Below are 22,673 nucleotides of genomic sequence, written 5' to 3' on the forward strand. Positions count from 1 at the left end.
CTGGGGGCGCCTCACCTCTCCTCCGCTCCTGTCTCCGTCTGTGCCGGCCGGCGCGCGCGTCCCCGCCTCCTAGGGCGCGCGCGCGCCGGCTGTCTCAGATTTAAAGGGCCAGTCCGCCCTTAATTGGTTAATTGCACCTAGCACTCCCTATAAATCCCAGCATGCCCTGTCCCTTGTGTTGGAGCCTCTACATGCTTCCCATAGCGTTTGGCCCAGCCCCCTGTTGTTCCTGATTCCTATCCGCTACCTGGTCCCAAGTCCTTGTTCCTGATACCTATCCGCTACCTGGTCCCTAGTCCTTGTTCCTGGTTCCTGTTCCCCTGTTTCACCATTGCTCCTGTGTTCAGCCTGTCACCTGCGGTCACGCCTACAGACCTCTGCCAGTACCATCTCCTGCCTACTGCTCCTGCCACGCCTCGCCTGCCGTCACCAGCAACCAAGCCAGGGGTAGCGACCTGGGGGTCGCCTGCCGCAGCAAGTCCATCCCGCCTTGCGGCGGGCTCTGGTGAAAACCAGCGGCCCCTTAGACTCCACTCCCTGGTGAGGTTAGTGCCATCGCTGGTGACGGTCCAGTGGATCCACTACTCCAGGCGTTACACTGTCTAAGGACACCAGAATTGTAGACCTGCACAAGGCTGAGACAGGCTACAAGACAATAGGCAAGCAGCTTGGTGAGAAGGCAACAACTTTTGGCGCAGTTATTAGAAAATGGAAGATGCACAAGATGACGTTCAATTTTCCTCCGTCTGGGGCTTCATGCAAAATCTGGTAGGGTAATGATGATTCTGAAATAGGTCAGGAATCAGCCCAGAATTACATGGGAGGACCTGGTTAATGACCCAAAGAGAGAGCTGAGTCCACAGTCTCAAATATTATGGTCAGTAATACACTACATCGCAAGATCTCCCTGCTGAGGCCAGCACACGTCCGGGCCTGTCTAAAGTTCACCAATGATCGTCTGGATGATCCACAGGGGGCATGTGAGAAGGTCATTCAATCAGATGAGACCAAAATATAAGTTTTTGCTATCAACTCCACTCTCTTGTTTGGTGGAGGAAGAAGGATGAGTACAACTCTAAGAACTCAGTCCCAACCGTTAGGCAAGGGGATGGAAACATTATACTTTACGATTACGATTTTCTGCAAAGGGGACAGGACAAGGATGGATGGGGCCATGTATAGCAAAGTTTTGACCAACAATTACCTTCCCTCATTAAATGCACTGAAGATGGGTCGTTGTTGGATCTTCCAGCATGACAATGACCCAAAACACACTGCCATGGTAAATAAGAAGTGGCTCCGTAATGAGCATTTCAAGGTCCTGAAGTGGCCTAGCCATTCTCCACACCTGAACCCCCTGAAAATCTTTGAAGGGAGCACTGTTGCCCAACGACGGCTCCCAAAACCTAAAAGACTGGAGAAGGTCTGTATAGAGGAGTGGGACAAAATTCCTTCAAGAACTACAGGAAACGTCTGTACTCTTTATTTGCAAACAAAGGTTTTAAGTTTCTGTACTAAATATTAAGTTCTGTTTTTCTATTTTATCAATTACTTATTTCATGCAATAAAATGCAAGAAAATTATTTAAAAATCAAACACTGTGACTTTCTGATTTTTTTTTTTTAATAGATTCTAGCTCTCAAAGTTGAGGTGTACCTACAATAAAAATTACAGACCTTTTTATTCTTTGTAGGTGGGAAATATTGGAAAATCAGCAATGTATTTCATAGACAAAAATTCTGATTAGAATGGTTTAGCTTTAATAAAACTATCTAATCCATAAATGTTGTAGGATTCTGATATATTATATGTAAGGCCAACAATCTTTCTATGCACATCCACACTTATAGAACCACACTAAAAGCTTTTACATTGTGCTATACAATAAATGTTTTATGAGAAATATATTTGCATTTTGCAAACGCTATTGATTGTGATATGCTCGATCAGTCCAACAATCAACGGAATAAACTTACTGAGTAAGTGCACAACACTATCTCGTACAGGAATAAAGGGTTGGCTTTCAAGGTGTTTCTAGAGAAAAAATGTTTATATTAAAAACTAAAGACCTGTTTGGCTAGTTTCACACTATGTAACTGTGCGGCTGTATTTTTTATGCGGCTGTAAATGTGCGGATGAAACTCCGGCCGTGGAAAAAAATAGACATGCGGCTCAAAACATACGGTCATTTACTTGGAAATCTGGTTCAACTAAAAATAACAAATAAACACCTCTGGATGCATCTGGGAAAGCAGGGAACACAGTTTACATGAATTGCTATTACCAGGGTTTGCGATCCTCTGCAGTTTTCCGATGTCTCTCATGGTTAATCTATTAAAATAATAAAACACATTTTCGTTGTAATAAAGTGCCTTTCGTTGGTCAATAATTTAATTCTAACGAATCCATCATTTTGCAATTAAATATACTGTTAAAATAAATAGATATATAAATAAATGTATATTTATATATATATATTTTTTACAGTATATTTAATTGCACAATGATGGATTCCTTAGAATTAAATTATTGACCAACGCAACTGAATTTATTTCAACGAAATTGTGTTTTATTAATTAAATATTAATTAGTACAGGAAGCTCCATAAGCCGTTAATTCATATGCCGGCAATAGAGCTTTCTGTACTAATTATCACTTTACTTTAATGAAAACATCAAATGTTTCTTCTAATTATGTTATCACAATAGCATTATTAGAAGAAACATTTAGAATTATATGTGCGCTCAGCTGATTGGCTGATCGGCTCAGCGCACATATAATGAGCCGGTCCGCAGTACAGTGACTTCATTGTGCTGCGGACCAGCGAAGAGGACACATCGGGGTGAGTATAGAGCTCTCCCCACCCCCTCCCCAGCACTGCACCCCCCCAGCAAGGAAGGGGGGGTCAGTTAACCCCTTCCTTGCTGGGATGGGTGCAGTCTGACATCAGTCTGGCCCCCAAGGGGTTAAGGGGGATGCAATACATCCTCCCTTAACCCCTTGGGGGCCAGACTGTAAGCAGCGATCTGTAAAGATGCTGCATACTGTAAGGAGCACAACACCGCTCACAATGATGGGTGTTGTGCTCCTGTTTGTGTGTTTTTTGTGTGTTTCTCCCTTTTTGTTTTTCAGATATCGGTATCCTGGGGATTACGTCGGATTCCGTGGACTACGTCGATGACCAGCGTTTTTAATGTTTTTTTTTAATAAAATGGTCAATGAGGGGTGTGGGGGTGTTTTTATTTGAATAATTTTTTTTTTTTACTTGTGTCTTGTCTTTATTTCTTTATTTTATAGACTTAGTAGTGGAAGCCGTCTAATAGACGGAATCCATTACTAAGTTGGGGCCTAGTGTTAGCCGGTATAAAATGGCTAACACTAACCCCCCATTATTACCCCAGTACCCAATGCCACCAGGGGTACTGGGAAGAGCCGGGTGCCAGTGGTCCCGGAGCGTCAAAATTGGCGCTCCTGGACTGGGGCGGCAGCAGGCTGGTAAGATTTAGGCTGGGGAGGGCCTAAAACAATGGCTCTTCCCACCCTGGTGTTACCAGGCTGCTGTCGTTTGGTTTTTAACCCGGCTGGTTATAAAAATAGGGGGAACCCTATGCGTTTTTTTTTTATTATTTATTAAAAAAGAAAAACGCATAGGGTCCCCCCTATTTTTATAACCAGCCCGGTTAAAAACCAAACGACAGCAGCCTGGTAAGACCAGGGTGGGAAGAGCCATTGTTTTAGGCCCTCCCCAGCCTAAATCTTACCAGCCTGCTGCCGCCCGGTCCAGGAGCGCCAATTTTGATGCTCCGGGACCATTGGCACCCGGCTCTTCCCAGTACCCCTGGTGGCATTGGGTACTGGGGTAATAATAGGGGGTTAGTGTTAGCCATTTTATACCGGCTAACACTAGGCCCCAACTTAGTAATGGATTCCGTCTATTAGACGGCTTCCACTACTAAGTCTATAAAGTAAAGAAATAAAGACAAGACACAAGTAAAAAAAATTTTTTATTCAAATAAAAACACCCCCACACCCCTCATTGACCATGAGCACAACACCCATCATTGTGAGCGGTGTTGTGCTCCTTACAGTATGCAGCATCTTTACAGATCGCTGCTTACAGTCTGTCCCCCAAGGGGTTAAGGGAGGATGTATTGCATCCCCCTTAACCCCTTGGGGGCCAGACTGATGTCAGACTGCACCCATCCCAGCAAGGAAGGGGTTAACTGACCCCCCCTTCCTTGCTGGGGGGGGTGCAGTGCTGGGGAGGGGGTGGGGAGAGCTCTATACTCACCCCGATGTGTCCTCTTCGCTGGTCTGCAGCACAATGAAGTCACTGTACTGCGGACCGGCTCATTATATGTGCGCTGAGCCGATCAGCCAATCAGCTGAGCGCACATATAATTCTAAATGTTTCTTCTAATAATGCTATTGTGATAACATAATTAGAAGAAACATTTGATGTTTTCATTAAAGTAAAGTGATGATTAGTACAGAATGCTCTATTGCCGGGAATATGAATTAACGGCTTATGGAGCTTCCTGTACTAATTAATATTTAATTAATAAAACACAATTTCGTTGAAATAAATTCAGTTTCGTTGGTCAATAATTTAATTCTAACGAATCCATCATTGTGCAATTAAATATTCTGTCAAAAAATAAATATATATATAAATATACATTTATGTATATATCTATTTATTTTAACAGTATATTTAATTGCAAAATGATGGATTCGTTAGAATTAAATTATTGATTAACGAAAGGGACTTTATTACAAAGAGAATGTGTTTTATTAATTTAATATATTAACTATTAGAGGCATCGGCATTCGGCATCATTGCCGGCTATTTTTGAAGTACTCCGTACGGACCGCCTGTCAATCCTCGGCCGCATGTCCAGCCGCAAACAATGGTCTTGTTCATTTTTTACGGGTCCGTTTACGATAGGGCCGTAGATTCATACATAGTGTGCCCTGTGCAGCCGTATATCCTATACTTTCCAGCGTACGCATGAACCACCAAAAATACCGCCGCACAATTACAGCCGCAAATACAGCCGCACAGTTACATAGTCTGAACCTGGCCTTAAGGTGTAAACATATTTAGAAGTTATGCTAAAAAATCAATATAATAATAACAACTATATATACACAGCTTTCCACCATAATAAATGATAAATTGTGTACATGCTGCTCTTAAGGATCTTGTACAGAATAAAAATCACGTTAGTATTGTTTGAGTGGCTTTGGATAATAAAACATATTCACACAATTCATTCTAAGTCCAATTCACACAATGTTAGTTTTAGGCTGGGTTCACACTATGTAAGTTTCCGGCCGTAGCGCGTTCCGTGAATAAGCGGCCGGAAACTTACGTAGTTTGCGTACAATGTAAATTATACGATCTACGGCCGCACAGTTCACACTACGTACGAACTTACGCCCGGATCGTATGCGGCGCCATAAAAAATGAGCCAGACCATTATTTCGGGACGGAAATGCTGTAACTTACGCCCGTAGCGTTACATGCGGTCCCGTACATAGTGGTGATTTCTTCATTTTGAAAGCTTTTTGTGCCGATCCAAAAGGTTCTGTGGGGTGTCCGGGGCTAGGCGAAGATTTCCAAGTAAAAGACCGCTGTCAGTTCGCTACGAAGAGCGCTCAGGAACCCTAAGTACACTACGGGCGTAAGTTTGCGTTCCGTACGTATCCGGCCGCAACTTGCGTGAAGTCCCGGACGGAGTTTCATACGTATATGTCCGGCCGCGGAAAATATGCGGCTGGACATATACGTAGTGTGAACATAGCCAAAGGATGCAAGCCGCACGGTGTTATGTTGCAATTCACACAGTTGGTTTTATGTTGCAACTCCCTCAATTAGTTCTGTGTTGGAATTCACACAGTAATATTACTGTTTCCAATTGAGACTGTCCTGTGTGGCAAAATGAGACATCTTGGTGGGAATCTCATAAGATGTCAAGGTATAGCTTAAATCAGCATAAGGTGCACTGTCATAAAATCTTTATGGATATGGATTCAGTTGCTGTCACTATGGCAGACGGTCACCTCTCACCCATCCTATCTGTAATGTCCTCCTGGTGATGAGCAGCTCTTTTCAAATTGTGGCAAACAACGATCCCCCTTGGTTTTGTTAGTTTGTTTACTGCCTTAATAAAGCGGAAGATGGCCAAAGTAGCTGGGCCGCACTGAGATCCTATTAGATTATTCTGTAGAGATCACATTAGCCGGGTGCAATTGCGACTCATGTGATCTCTAGAGCACAATCTAATAGAGGTATTATATTATCAATTCATTTTATATCATTTAATTTTATGACCTGGGATGGTGCATCCATGCTGAGGCATGTTCATGTGGACCCTGCATAATCACCTGCAAAATGTGCTCACTCACACATAGAAACAAAGACACCCATAGAAATCTATACACTTATCTTTAGTGTAGATGTAAATTGATCTCCCATTGGGCATAAAGGGAACCTCTTCCCCGTTACTGTGCTTCCCAACTGGCTATTAAGTGAAATAGTTATTAACACAACTGTTTTTCTGTATAAGGCTCTGTTCACATGGAGCAAAACTGGTGGAATCCCACCAGCGTCCCTGTCATATTAACAGTCTATGGGAGGCTCGCGCGCCTCCTTTCTCCGCGCTGAAGAATGGACATGTCCACTCTTCAGCGCAGAGAGACGCGGAGAGAGGAGGCACGTGAGCCTCCCATAGACTGTCATTATGACAGGAAGGCTGGCGGGAATCCTGTTAGTTTTGCTCCATGTGAACGGAGCCTTAGTGCTGAAACACATCTGAATGTTAATTGCATATGACAGGAAGCTTCTGGATATTGGATTTAGTTGGTTGCATCTTGGAGCGTTTCTGGCTGTTACACTTGCTTAAATACTAAATTCATAGTAAAACAGCAACAGACGGGTGTACTCTTCGAGCTGGTAGGGTGCAGTGTCTGACAACTAATCCGGGCACGGCTGCAGACTTTAGGTTAGTTGCTCCTTTCATACACTTAGTGACAGTGGTAAATGACTTTATCAAATATTTACATAATCTTTTTTTTTTTTTTTTAGTATTGGAGGAGAATACATTTGGTGTTTTAGTTCTTGAACCTTCCAACAAACCCAACATACTTTCACCTGGAGGAGTTATCATGAGATGCAAAGCCAAAGAAGCCATTTGCCGCTCAGCAAAGGTAATGGATCAGTGATTTGGTTCCCTGGTGGATATTGGGCATCACACGTGTGGGGATCTTTTTTGGAATAAAATGTAACTAGCAGAGGGTGAGGGGGGTTGTTATCAATGTCATTGAAGATGGTGACATTTCTCTATTTCGTTTAAATACCCTGTTCACCCTTGACTTAATAAAAAAGTTTTATTATTTGGAAGCCTACTTACCCCTAGGCTATGTTTACATGTGGTATTTTGGTTCTCATTGTGCATGCATCACATGCCAAAGGGAGCACCAGAAGCCGCATTGTTTTTTGGGTGTGCACACAGTTTATTTTTGTTTTTAGGGGGAACATATCCCTTATTCTAAGCATATAGTTCTAGAACGCATCAGCCCTGTGTCCAAGATGTGGCTAATCTGCGTCCGGATACATATGTAATGGAAATCTGAGACTACGTTTCACCAAGTGCGTCTCGCTGAGTTAACAAAGCCTAAATAAATGAAAAGCAGTCCAGAGAAGTCCAGGGAACATCTTTCAGTTTTATTAATCAATTCTAGATTAAAGAAATGAGTACCTAGAAGAACAGAAGTAGTTTAGAGATACTGTATTCCAAGAAAGGGTTAATCATAAGGGGCATCAGCAGGGTCGTAACTACCATGGTAGCAGTCATAGTGGCTGCTATGGGTCCCGCCGCATCGGGGGCCCCATTGCCCGCTCCTGCAATACACTGGGCCCCCTGAGCTCTCATCATTTGCAGCACCAGGTGGACAAGCGTTACTCCCGGGTTCTACAAATGTCCCTTTAAGTGCAAGCACTCCTGGCAAGCACTTGCAGTTATGCCGTTATGACTACACTTGACGACGTAGTGGTCAGTCAGGAAGGTGGGGTGGCCCAGCCATTTCTAGTTACGCCCCTGGGTCATCTGTCTTGCTTAGCCAGAGAAGTTAAATGTTACATCGTTGCCATTGGAATTCTAGATAGTATTCATATGTTCAGACATTATATACAGCATACATGTTTGAAGACTATACCCCAAATGTATGCAAACATTTGCCATTGACTATCTTTGTGAAAAAACCTATCCCACCGAGAGGTATAACAATGAAATGTAATGTGCAATGCATTCTTACATTGTTTCCATTTCTCAAAATTGATTGCAGTATATTATCTTTTTGCCAGCATTCATTTTAAACAACATAATATGAGGTTGTTTCTTTTCATAATAATTTTATGGATTTTTGGGGGAAGAACATTGAAAGATCATAATTAAGTTTATTTCTTTGAGTTTCCTAACATTCATTTTAATGATCTGTAATGATGAATCCTCTTTCTTGCATTGTGGCAAGTAATAGATGAGACAGACGTACATTGTAGATGGCAACTTGCTGAGTAACAGCGTAAAGGAATGCTTCCTGTTAATCTGCGGCGTCTTGTTTTATTTATTTTCGCTTGGCATCCTGTGCCAGTAGCTTGTGCTTCACACAATGTGCTCTTGATTGAAATAACCGCATCATGCATGAGAAACGGTGATAATCTTGGCGCTTTGAGTCCTCGCTGAAAAGATGTACATAACAAAAACACTTGTGCAGGATGTTATCCATTTGTGGTATAAAACGTTGATATTTTACAGCACTTCCTTTTTAACATAACTATACAACAGGGAATATATCATTACAACATGGTTATTCTTTATGGCATGTTTCAGTCTCGGTAGCGACAGCCCACTCAGCCAATCGCTGAATGAGACAGGATAGCGCTGTGGCCAGTGATTGGCTGAGCGGGCTTTTACTCCTGACATGAATTCAGTCAGTGGAGGACACCAGCGACACCACAGGAAGACACCGGGAGAGTGCCGACAGATAAGCTTAGGCTTTTTATTATTTTCTACATGACCACAGCTGTATATGAAAAGTCAGACATCTCCCTTATTATCAGTCTGTATCCCCTATTTTAAGCATATGCTAGTACGTGTAGTTATCTTTAATACTTACTAGACATAGAGGCACAGAAATAAGAATTTGCAATATATGATCAAACGGTATAGCTATCAAAGATATAGATAAAGACAAGTAATGGTATCAGGAATTGAAAAAAATATACTTTCCTGTTATGTCTTTTGCATAGTCCGGTATTAGGCCATGTTCACAGACCGGAACGGCCGGTCTCAGTAAAGACAGTACTGCAGTAATGGCCAGATGATGTTTAGTGCCGCTGAGTTCTGATGCGGGCGCATCCGTGCACGCCCACATCAGAACTCTCCACTGCACTGCACACTTCATAGTGTGCACTGACAGGGTTTTCTGCAGCCGCTATTCATTGAAAGGGATTCCATAGACAGCAATGTAACGTATATTTTCGTATTAATCACGGCTGTTGTTGCAATCGGCAACAACTGCCATAGTTTTACAAAAATGTATGTAGTGTGAACATGGCCTTATGGTTATAGAGTAATTCTTAGGGCCCGTTTACACTATGGAAACAGCACCAAAATTCCATGCGGAATGCCCCTGCGTGGACTCGTTGCTGAATCCTGCTTTCTATCTGTTTGAATGGGAGGGCTTGCTCAAATAGTGGCATGGAGAGCATAGGTGCGCAAGCCCTCCAATTCAAACAGATAGAAATCAGGATTTAGTGCCGAGTCCATGCGGGGGATTCCATACATAATTTTGTGCCGATTCTATAGTGTGAACGGGCCCTTCATTATTATAATAATCAGGGATATTCAGAATATAAATAGGAGGATTGGAACAAATGTGCCACCCTGGTGAGGACAGCCAGATGCACTGAAGTTACAGACAGGTATCCTCAAGCTTCATGCTGTGCACAGCTGTCCTGAATGCACATTACTTTTTTATTATGTTAGCAAATGCATTGCTTTTACTCCTCCATTCAGAAAGACAAGTGACTTCAGTCTTATGATATGCCAAGTGTGTTTAATCATAAAAACAAAAAGCCGTTCTAATAACTGGTACGTAACATAGAGAAATATAAATACATTCTCCTTGCCCCTTACATATTTGTGTTTTACCGTGAAGAAACGTTATGATGTTCCCTTGTTTCTAGGAGAAAAGCATACCATTGTTCACAGTCAGTATGACGAATGGAAATGAAGAAGAGGTGAAAGCAGCACTAAATGACACAATGAATCACAATGGCTGGCTCATTATAGAAAATCTTCATCTGGCATCAAAGGCCGTGCTGAAGAATCTCGCCAAGAGCCTGAAATATGCTGCAAAAATGCAAGGTATGGTGACACGTTTAGCCTGTCTTTTGTCATGATAGATCAGATATTTGACTAGTTTGATATGCTGTATTTAAAGAAAGACAGAGACTTATGCAGCTAGTAAGCAGTGTTGAGCAAGCTTCATGAAAATGTCTCGGTTTGGCAGAATCTCCGAATCCGAATGGTCGGCATTTAACTCCCCACGCCTGGAAAAGGCAGAGGCAACCTGAGGACTACCTGGAAAACATGGATACAGCCTATGGCCATGTTTCCACTTTAGGAACTTATCAGGGGAATGCGGCCATCTGGTAACATAGACTGTCGCCAAACCCGAACATTTTCATGAAGTGTGCTCAACACTAGTAAGGGATTCTATTCTTCTAACAGTTATCTACTATTTAAAAGCTACATTCACCTTTAAAGACTACTTTATAATTGATGCCTACATATAATCTATAGAGATCAGCAAGTACTGCTCGACCAAGTAGGTATTCGATCGAATAGTACACTATTCGAAATACAGCTGGAGTGCACTGTGAGGAATAGGCTGCAGTGTATCGACTTGGTGAGAACCTCAGAGATAGGGTATATAGCTGTATAATGAGAGTGTGCCAAAAATATATAATTTGGTACTACTGTTTTGCGTTCTGTGCGTCACATTAACCATTGGAACGCCTGTTGCCTTAAGACATTTCGAAAAAATCATATTTATTGGGTATTCGGTTGTATACTGAGAGTGTTTGTAGTGTATTGTTGATAGGCTGTGATAGTGGCATAATGCTGTGACTTTGGCGTGTTAGATGCACCGAGGCATGCTTCCCCTGCTCTCCCAGTTGCATTCCAGAGGTGTTTGCATAATTTTCCGAGGTGTCATGGTGGACTCGGAAACCTATTGTAAATTCGACCACTTAAAGACCACTAAGTCACAGGCATTTTTTCCCATAGACTTTTATGGGATTCGATATTTGATCGAAAAGTTGAGCATCGCGGTCTACTCAAATCGATTTTTGAAGTTTTGAATATTTCACTTCTTGCTTATCTCTAATAATTTACATATTAAGTTGAACAATTTTATTTAAGTTTATTACTGTTCAAAGTTACAGTCTAAATTACACTGCAGAGGTGCACTGTTATTGTGCGTATTTGTATCTGTCTGACACCAACTCCCTTGCCGCTCTAACTTATGATGGACCTTAGATCTAAAAACAAGCATGGTGGAGAAGTTGGTGAACTTCTCTCACCACAGTGCAGTTTCCAGATCATTACCACTGTATCTTTACTTTATTTCCCCTCTTTTAAGGTCCACACCATCATTATTTTACCTGAGAGTATTTTACCTGAGAGTAGTTTCTTGTCCATTTTGGCTTCTACACTCCCAGTGCTTCAGCGCTCAGCTGCGTTTGGCACTCCTATACAAAATAAATTGAGTGGTTGTTGAGGCTGCGCATTGCTGCTACATTCAAAGTCCCATTCTCGAGACTGTGGGGGCTCCCAGTAAGTCTACTTGTTGAGGAACCCTGATGCATTACGTGCCCCATTCATGATTCCTGCTAGTGGCTAACCAGTATATCCTTTTAACACTGATAACATTATACTGGGTTCATACTATGTATATTTGAGGCTGTATTTGGTCCTCATGTCAGGTCCTCATAGCAACCAAAACCAGGAGTGGATTGAAAACACAGAAAGGCTCTGTTCACACAATGGTGTAATTGAGTGGATGGCCGCCATATAACGGTAAATAACTTCCATTATTTCAATACAACAGCCGTTGTTTTAAAATAACAGCAAATATTTGCCATTAAATGACGGCCATCCACTCAATTACAACATTATGTGAACAGAGCCTTTCTGTGTTTTCAATCCACTCCTTGTTTTGGTTGCTATACAGCCTCAAACATACAGCCTCATGCAATATAGAAATTGTTCATTCTAAATCTGATTTCTACAGCTTCACAGAAAGAGGAGAGACAGTTCTGTGTGTGGCTTATTTCTGAGCTGGGAGCATCTTTTCCGCAAGATTTTCTAGCACATCTTGAAAAAGTAAGTGGAACAGGTTTACTTCTGAAATATACTGTACCATTAGCTTTCTATTAGATATACAGCTCGAAACCCTTTAAGGCTTGGTTTTTACTATACCTCTAAAGATGTTATTTGTTATCTAGTACCAAGACATTAGCAGCACTTCCTTTCAACAAGTATTTCCGGATTAGTTATGTGTGTACATGAGGAGCAGCACTGATGAACAAGACATTCTAAATAAAAATAAATTCTGAATAACAAAAAATAGATTTGTTGTTCTTTGCCAACTGGTCACTGATCAGAGAGACATACAATATATGCCTTGCTGTTCAGTATGTAGTTTTCATGGTGCCTTAGCATAGAACACAAACAAACAATGTAGAGGAGCAGAGAGTCAAGTCAAAGACAGGAACCCTGCTACTCAACAATAGGCATTGTTGTTCCAAGCATTGCTGCCTGCTTTCTTGGGAAAAAGGGGTGTATGGTTTATGTGATCACAAAGCAGCAAGGCATACAGTGTATGTCTTCTGTTCAGTATCTACAGTAGTTTTGATGGTACCCTAGCACTCTAAGGCACAACAGAACCTATGTGAGTAGCAGGGATTCCTGTAGACAGAAGGAAATGCTCCTGCATAGTAAGCAGTGATGCTTGATACATCACTGCTTGCTGTCTGGCCAATAGGTTTTTTGCACTCTGCACCAGGCAGGGCCAGTGTACAGCCAAATACAAATTGGTTGACAAATCTAAATTAAATTCAGGACTGATTTGCAGCTGATTCTTTTGGGAAGTTTGCTCATCTTTATTCGCGAACTAACGGGTAGAGATTAGCTATGATGTCTCTCAAATACTGAACACAGTGATATATTACTAATATTGTTTTTTTTTTGTTTTTTTTTTTTGAATTTCTACTCTGGAAGACCACTGGATCTATTGAAATCAGAAAGCACAGAATTGGAAGATAGCAAAATTTACATTCAGTCTCCAAAATAGAGAAATTTGAATGAAAATAAATTTGATATAGTGCAAATTTGCTATAGTGACTAATTTGCTACTAATTAAATAATATTTCTGGCCGACATAAAAATTGTTTAGTTTTTTGGTCAAATACAATAGTCTAAAAAAATTATAATTTATAGTATTTTGTGCTGTTTTTTCCGGCTCCTATATTATCATAATTATAGCCTGTAGATCATATTAATTATTATCTCCAAATTACCTAATATATGATTTTCTTTTTTGAACGCTGAACATGTTAAGGGCTATTTTAAAAGCCAATTTATTATTTATGCAGTTGTGTAATGTCTACAATTTGCGTTATTAATATTTATATCTAAAATATAAATGTGTCCACGTACCTTATCGTGAGAATCTCCAGAGACGGAATCATATTGCTGAAGGATTCAAGCAATCCACTTAATTGCAATTAAAGCCTACTCAACCCAAAGCATTATTCTTAATGCTTCATTCAACATGTAATTGGGGTCTAATACACACAGCCTAATCTTTTAATAACAACAAACTCGAGCTTCACGCACATAAATACCATGCTCATATGGTTCTGCAGGTTATTCATTTATCATTTATGCTTTGTGTTAATTTCTATATTTATTGAAGTTAATTAGACATGTAAATCACTAGTAGTGGGTGAAGTTTAATTGCTGTTTATTGCATTTTAATGATGTCTGTCATAAGGAGCTTTCAAATTTCAATTAAGTTTGGTAATACCCAAAGCATGTAAGATGATTGAGATAGACAGTGTCAATATACAACACCCACCGTGGTGGAGCTATAGGGTGTACAAAGGTAGCAGCCACACCTGGGCCCTGGTGCCTTAAGGCCTTATTCCACGGGCCGACTTGAGGAGCAAATGAGCGCTTCTCCATGCGGTAGCAGTGAGCGGGTGAGTCCGGGGGGAGCTGCGAGGGGGCTGCCCTGGTAATCGCTAGATCGTCCGGGAAGCCGATAGCATACAGCAGCACCAGCAGATCATGAATGATGTCGGCTGATCGTTGCCTTCTATTCCACGGGACGATTATCATTCCGTGGAATAGGGCCTTTAGGGGATCCAATGATTTGCCAAGAAGACATAAGTATTATAAATGGCAAATAGGTGGGGGCCCCAATACACAAGGTTTTTTTGATTAATGTGTAAGCTACCACTGCACAAACACCAATATAATCAATAATGCTGCCATACACGGTAGCGATAAGATAGCAGGTGTACACAGATACAGTGGAGTAGCGTGCGGAATCTGTTGGCGCTATACAAATAATTATTATTATTATTATCATCATGCTGCAGGCAATAGAAGAGAATACAGCAATGATCAGACAGGCAGAATACAGAACAAGTATAGAGAATCTGTCCGCTCTCCTATCATCTGTCATGTAATTCATAATGGTAAAGGTAAAAGTATTTTGCCTTAAACTAATATGGCCAGGACAAAGAAGTCCCCCAGGATCTGCAGACAAAGCAGTCCCCTAGGATCTGTATACAGTGCAGTCCCCTAGGATCTGCATAAAGAGCAGTCCCCAAGATCTGCATACAGAGCAGTCCCCCAGGATCGGCATACAGAGCAGTCCCCCAGGATCGGCATACAGAGCAGTCCCCCAGGATCGGCATACACAGCAGTCCCCCAGGATCGGCATACAGAGCAGTCCCCCAGGATCGGCATACAGAGCAGTCCCCCAGGATCGGCATACAGAGCAGTCCCCCAGGATCGGCATACAGAGCAGTCCCCCAGGATCGGCATACAGAGCAGTCCCCCAGGATCTGCATACAGAGCAGTCCCCCAGGATCTGTATACAGTGCAGTCCCCTAGGATCTGCATGCAGAGCAGTCTTCTAGGATCGGCATACAGAGCAGTCCCCCGGGATCGGCATACAGAGCAGTCCCCCAGGATCGGCATACAGAGCAGTCCCCAGGATCTGCATACAGAGCAGTCCCCTAGGATCGGCATACAGAGCAGTCCCCTAGGATCGGCATACAGAGCAGTCCCCCGGGATCGGCATACAGAACAGTCCCCCAGGATCGGCATACAGAGCAGTCCCCTAGGATCGCCATACAGAGCAGTCCCCCAGGATCTGTTTACAGTGCAGTCCCCTAGGATCGGCATACAGAGCAGTCCCCCTGGATCCGCATACAGAACAGTCCCCCAGGATCGGCATACAGAGCAGTCCCCCAGGATCGGCATACAGAGCAGTCCCCCAGGATCGGCATACAGAGCAGTCCCCTAGGATCGCCATACAGAGCAGTCCCCTAGGATCGGCATACAGAGCAGTCCCCTAGGATCGGCATACAGAGCAGTCCCCTAGGATCGGCATACAGAGCAGTCCCCTAGGATCGGCATACAGAGCAGTCCCCCAGGATCGGCATACAGAGCAGTCCCCCAGGATCGGCATACAGAGCAGTCCCCCAGGATCGGCATACAGAGCAGTCCCCTAGGATCGGCATACAGAGCAGTCCCCTAGGATCTGCATACAGAGCAGTCCCCCAGGATCTGCATACAGAGCAGTCCCCCAGGATCGGCATACAGAGCAGTCCCCTAGGATCGGCATACAGAGCAGTCCCCCAGGATTGGCATACAGAGCAGTCCCCTAGGATCGGCATACAGAGCAGTCCCCCAGGATCGGCCTCTTTTGGGCACAGTAAATACTATTATTATTGTGTCACACCGTATTAATACTGTTAGCACTGAATAACTGATTGTAAGGGATGCAAGGTATTTTTATACGTATTTACCCTGATTACAATGAGATTTCTCCTATTTACAGGTCTCCTGGAATTTCCTATTGTTGAACCAGATGAACAGACAAACATTATTGAGTGATGTGATATTTATTGACTCCCTGTCCCGAGTGCTACATTCAGGTACATTTTATTATTAGGAGACAGTGATAAATTCTAAGCAAAATTGTGCCCACAGCTAGACCTGGCACACCAGCCCACATACTATGTTACTGCTCACTCCATATTGCAGATATACTACAGTGTGATGACGTCCTTCACCACTCCCTAAACTAAACCACACACTTAACACAAGGAAGAAAGTAAGTAGAATATATATATTAACACATAATTACATAGTCAGGGACAGGCATACCAACATTTTTCAGCTGGGATAGGTGTATGCTAACACTAAATAAGCAACAATATAACCAGTAAACTAGTCCCACCCCCACCCCCATCATACAGTAACCATATAGTGACTCCAGTGTAGTTACACTCAGTAACTCTGGCAAAAAAGATCCAGCCTCCCCATATTAGGTAATGAGCAGCCCCCAATTGTAGCCAGATAGTATAGGTATTAGGTATTGGTCAGCCCCCCAATACTACTACGTAAGTGGTAGGTAATGGGCCTCACTCACCCACCACCACTCGACCCGTTTGCAGTAATAATTAAGTGAAAAAAGACTAATTCACCTTCTCCCGGTCCCCTGCCCATACAGGGCACATATGTCCTGAGTGATGCCCAATGTCTTGCAATCTGTATGCCTGCAATCCAGAAGACTAAGTGGCAGAGTAGGGAGTTATATGTTCTGTGTGTGCACCACAGCCACTAGACACAAGGTCCTGATCCAAGTGACAGGATATTGTGTGCTAGTTTAGGTGGGTGGTTATGCCAGGACTGGAAGCCCAGATTTAACAGCTCATTGGGAATCTTACCAGTTGGACAGATGGTTAGTCTGGGTCTGATTGTGTTGATCCCTCATTGGTATTTATTTCAGGTGATTGCCTTACCACTTAAAACACCAGTAGTGCAAATTAAAATTGTTGTGTTATCTTTAATTCCAAATGTGTGTAAAAATTGAAGTCAATCTTATCACCCCGTGTTGGCAGTCAGCTATGGTATCAACTATATTTGCACTGTGTTAAAGAAGCAGTTCACAAAAAATTATTATTGGCCCCCCGGTAGGCACTGGCACGTATACTCACCGCAGCTGATCAATGTCCCGTGGCGCGGCTTCGTTCTGGTCCTGCGGCACAGTTCAAATCTAGTGCGTGCTCACATCCGCCTCTACTGTGACTCCTCTTCTCTGTCCTGTGATTATACGACGGAACTCACACGCTTCCATGCATTCTCTATGGAAGCGCGTGACTTCCGGCTTTGAACGCCGCCACGGGACCGGAAAGAAGCCGCGCCGTGGGACACCGATCAGTTGCGGTGAGTATACGTGCCAGTGCCTACCGGGGGGGGGGGATAGCCAATAATAATTTTTTGTGAACTGCTTCTTTAAGCCCACTTTAGGTATTTCCACTAGAGAGCGCTCTCCTGTTCAAGAACTTCCTTTAGAAGCCAGATAAGAAAGCCTCCAAAGTCAATAAGCCACATGGGTCTCCAAACTGCGGCCCTCCAGCTGTTGCAATACTACATTTCCCATAATGCCAGGAGAGCCAAATCCAAAGCTTTTGCTGTCCGGGCATGATGGAAATTGTGGTTTTGCAACAGTTGGAGGGCTGCAGTTTGGAGACCCATGGGCCATGGGACATGTATGATCATTCTTTAGAATTGTTTACTAGAGTAGTTGATCAGCCAACAAATGATTGTCCAAGTTGTGACAAAGGACAGGCTCTGTGCTACACGAGACCTCCCAAAATCAGAAAGTCAGACGGGAATCCATTCAATAATAACCCATCTTTGAGAGTTCAGAACTACAATCCATCTGCATTTTCTAAAAATATGTTCTTTATATTTAAAATGATCTCCTTAGCCATCTTATCGGCCCTGGATCAAGTGCAGGAGGAAACATTTCTTAGAGTGAAGATGAGCCCCATCACAACACAAAGAGTTTGCTATGCAGTCTGTGTATTACATGGACTTCTACAAACACAGATGATATATCCCCAAACTGGTTTGAATGACTTGCTAGAAACAAGTCCAGTGCAGCTACACCAGGTAATCTCAGGATTTTATTATGTTAGATTACTGTTACTCATCCTTCATTGTTATATTTACCTTTCCATTCATATGAAAGAATTGGATAAGTAGGTTCTGATTTTTGTTCTACCCTTAAAAAATGAGATAGCCTTATTATAGTGCAAATCATAGAGCTATCATACGTAGTGTACTTACCCACAGAAATTACACAACCTGGATATTTTACAAAGATAATGCTGTTAAATCAGTGCATATTAAGCCATGAATTATCATATACATAATATGGATGTGGATAAAGATTTTTAACAGATAATTTTAGTTAATTTCTGAAAATAGTAAAGTTTCATAAAATCTGAATTCAGAGCACACATGAACACATGGAGCAAACCTGGCGGAATTCCCCGCCTCCCTGTCATAATTACTCGCGCGCCTCCTCCCTACATGCTGAAGAATGGACACGTCTATTCTTCAGTGCTTCGGATTGCTTCAGAGAATTCCGCCGCAGAATTCCGCTAGGTTTGCTCTGTGTGAAATAAGCCTTAGGCTGTGTTCACATGTAGAGTATACTGTATGTTGTAGTGTTTCTTCTGTTCTGCTGCAATTTTACCATATTTTACCAAAATTTGTTGCAGTGTTTACTGCAGTTTGGGTAAAACCACAGTGCCAAGTGCGAAGAGAGCACTTTTAGGCTGAATAAGGCAGAAAACCACCTTTAAATTGTATATGCATTTGTTTGTATGATGTACATCCCTAGCCTGTTAGATATTGAGATACGTAATTTACATTTAGAGTAGTTCTAGGTTGCTACAGTGATGGTTTCCTGCTATTATAATAGGGTTTCCTCTGACACAAAAGATTTATAAAAATGTTTACTTGTATAATTAGGCCCTGAATACAGTCTTGTCTACCTATGACAAAATGAAAAGCTGTGATAAGAACTTTATAGAAGCAGTGACGGAAGAAGTAAGCTCTGTATATGCTTGTCTTGCTCTCACACCGGAGGATGTGGAATACATTCAGGCTGTCGTGTATGAAATCCTATCAAGCTGTCAAGAGGAACAAGGTAAACTATAATGTTGGCAAATGTAAAAACCTTCTTGGACAGACTGTTGACTTTTTGTTCCTCTATGCACTCAAGCCTATCATAGTTTTATGTGGGAGCTACAGTATATAGATGGTAGGCTTTGCATCATATATTGTAAGCTTTAACTAGCAGGGCTTTTATTCCTCTCATTTCAGTAATTAGTGTATAATTCTTTAATGTCTGACTATGTATGTACCCAAGAATTGTATAGTGCTGTGGAATTTGTTGGCGCTATATAAATAATATTCTTCTCCCAATGAAGGGATATGATGCCTTGCTATTAAAAAAAAAAAAAAAACAGCAAAAAACCTTTCCTCTAAACATTTAGCTCATTGTAACAGCACCCGACCATGTCCTTTACCCCCTACCTGTTCTGGGTCTCACTGTGCTGTGATCATCTCCCTTTCTCTCAGCATGCTTGTCCTCTGGCAGCTTCTCTTGCTCTGAGCTGGCCTCCTGGAGGACTGGGCTTCCTGTATTTATAAACACAGCCCACAGGCTCTGGAGCCTTCTGGCATGTTCTCCTAAGGGTATATATAGTCTCCACCACCTCAACTCAGTTAGTTTGTTTTAAAGCATGATAACCAAATTAATGAGTTTAAATCCCACCCTCCCCTGCTCACACAACCTCTGATCCCCGCACCAGTGCCCTGCGGGCAGCCTGAGAACAGAGGTGGAGATTATCAGTGCTGGAGCCGATAAGGCATACATTTCCTGTGTTCTGCTCATTAACCCTTTCTGTGCTGCAGCATGTATGTGATGCAGAGCTTAATTACATTGTCACTTACACCCTGCAGCACAGAGAGGGTTAAAGAGCAGACACTACATTTATATCGACTCCTGTACGCTAAAGGATCACACACTTTTTTTTTTAACGACACTATACAAAAATCGATGAACACCACCAGGGGGCAAATTAATCAAATTAATTTGATTATTCGCCAAGCTCCAAATTTATCTCTCGTTCATAAAGAATTTCTAGCTACCTAATCATAAAAGAGCCTTGAATGCCATTGGATTAGAAATGCCCACAGAGACTGAACTGGTTTCGTGCAGTGAGTAAATAGTTAAAATGTTTATCTGTTATGGCTCTTAAGTGGTAAGAATTGAGTTTTTGGTTAAAAGCTTTTGCATTATTGTGCTAGTCAGAAATCCAGGAAGCCTTTACTCATTCTAATACAACATGTTTTCCTCTATTACCGGATTTTTTATGATAATATTATGTTTTATTTTATTAGTTTATTTCCATTGCAGTCTGAAGTCATCTTCTCGATATTACATTAATGTCCCACAGGGAATATTGATGTAGAGGTGCCTAGTTGTGTCTTGTTATCATTAGCACAATTTATTCACCCTGCCATGCAATGTCCCATTGTTATTCTGGTAATATAGATATATTTCAAAATGAATAAGTACTTAACAAAATACATGACAGATTTATTGGTCCTGTGTGATTCTGTCAGTCAGCATTTCTGCACACGTACAGAGAAATCAATTGTGAAATCAGTTTTGTGAAATGGAAAGCTGCCTGGAATAAAACATTACTATCCACTCAGCCTTCAGTGGTATCTTTCTTTTAAGAAATAACAAATTGTCCTCGCAAAGACTATTATTATTTTTCTTTAGAGTCATCAAATGAAATCTGGGCTGACTTTGATCCATACCGCTGTAGCAGTTGCAGAATGTAATGTTGCTCTCTTTCTCTCACAACATGAAGGATCTATTTTAAACAATTACAGAGTAAAGGTCCTTTTACTTGGGCCGATTGCGGATGAGTTTTCCTATGTACGCTCATTCAGCTCTTAATCGTCCCCTGTAAAAGAGCCAGAGGTCAGTAGACAAGTGTGCCAATGCCCACTCAGCTGCCGATTTGAGTTGCTCCTCTGCGAACATTTGTCCGGCCCAGCCACTCAATTGATTGAATAAACAAGAGAAATCTCCTTTCAACTGGGGTATTAGTTCAGGTGCAGGTCCAAGGGATGCACGAAGAAAGTGATTAAATTTTTTTATTATAAAACATTCATGGTGACAAAACGCGTTTCTAAACCGATTCGGTTTCTTTCTCAAGTGTCATCTCTGACACTTAAGAAAGAAGCTGGATCGGTTTAGAAACGCTTTGTGTCGCCATGAATATTTTATAAAATTTTAATAATTTTCTTTGTGCATCCCTTGAACCTGCACCTGAACTAATACCCCGGTTGGAGGGAGGCTTTTTCTTGTTTGTACTATCACCCAATTTTGTGGTGAATCTGGGAAGCGGCTGCGGCCCTACTACATGCCTTCCTTGAGTGTTGTGCCTCCCCTTGCAGAACCCAATTAGGTGAGAGCTTCTAAATCACTGCTCTCACCTACGTGTTCCCTCTGATTTGTGCTATGGAGCGCTGTTCTATTTTCTTTTACTCGATTGATTGTGCTGTGTAGAGTCACTGCAAACAAGCCCCGATCTTGCTGATTAGCACCAGTTTGTGGCCATAAACAGCTCAGTATCGAGCTGTCTTAAAGGGGCATTAGTGGGTTGAAACAAAGAAAGACACCTACTAAGGGTATGTTTCACACTGAGTAAATCAGGCGGAATTCCACTGCTGAACTCCGCTACAGAATACCACCTCCCTCAGTGTGCCATAGCCTGTCTATGGGAGGGCTCGCGCACCACTTGTCAACTCTTTAAGTGAAGAGTGTCGGCAGCAGAGACGCGTGAGCCCTCCCATAGACAGGCAGGATCCTGCGGTAGAACTGTCCACCATGGAATTCCACCTGATTTACTCAGTGCGGAAATACCCTTAATTAAACCTTTTATATTTGGAAACCCCAGTGGATCCTGGGGTCAGCAGAAACCTATAAATAGCATAGACCCAATTAGCTAAGAAAATAAGTAGCGGAAGGGCACTCACCATAAAACATAGCTTTTATTGCAGCTTCATAAAATCAGTCCATTCTTTTTAGGTGATGCAGACGCCAGCACCATGAGGTGAACACGTAACAGCCGTTTCGCGTGCGTCAGCACGCTTCTACAGACGTAAGTCGTCTACAGACTTACGTCTGTAGAAGCGTGCTGAGGCACGCGAAACGGCTGTTACGTGTTCACCTCATGGTGCTGGCGTCTGCATCACCTAAAAAGAATGGACTGATTTTATGAAGCTGCAATAAAAGCTATGTTTTATGGTGAGTGCCCTTCCGCTACTTCTTTTCTTAGTTAAGATTCACGCTGTCTGATTTCAATAGTAACGGAGCACCCCATAATATCTGTATGTTAAGGGCATCATCATAATACAAGA

General features: G+C 42.3%; 1 protein-coding gene across 1 annotated transcript in view; it reads left to right on the forward strand.

Annotated features, from left to right (window-relative positions):
- Window positions 1-22,673, forward strand: part of LOC138794189 (uncharacterized) — a 316,322-nt gene that overhangs the window by 242,971 nt on the left and 50,678 nt on the right. The window contains exons 85-90 of the mRNA XM_069972965.1: window positions 7,091-7,212; window positions 10,253-10,433; window positions 12,364-12,455; window positions 16,210-16,306; window positions 18,148-18,332; window positions 19,200-19,377. Of these exons, the coding sequence (XP_069829066.1) occupies window positions 7,091-7,212; window positions 10,253-10,433; window positions 12,364-12,455; window positions 16,210-16,306; window positions 18,148-18,332; window positions 19,200-19,377 (855 nt within the window). The remainder of the gene's footprint in view (window positions 1-7,090; window positions 7,213-10,252; window positions 10,434-12,363; window positions 12,456-16,209; window positions 16,307-18,147; window positions 18,333-19,199; window positions 19,378-22,673) is intronic.

This window comes from Dendropsophus ebraccatus, chromosome 5 (genome assembly GCF_027789765.1).
Source record: "Dendropsophus ebraccatus isolate aDenEbr1 chromosome 5, aDenEbr1.pat, whole genome shotgun sequence".
NCBI lineage: Eukaryota > Metazoa > Chordata > Amphibia > Anura > Hylidae > Dendropsophus > Dendropsophus ebraccatus.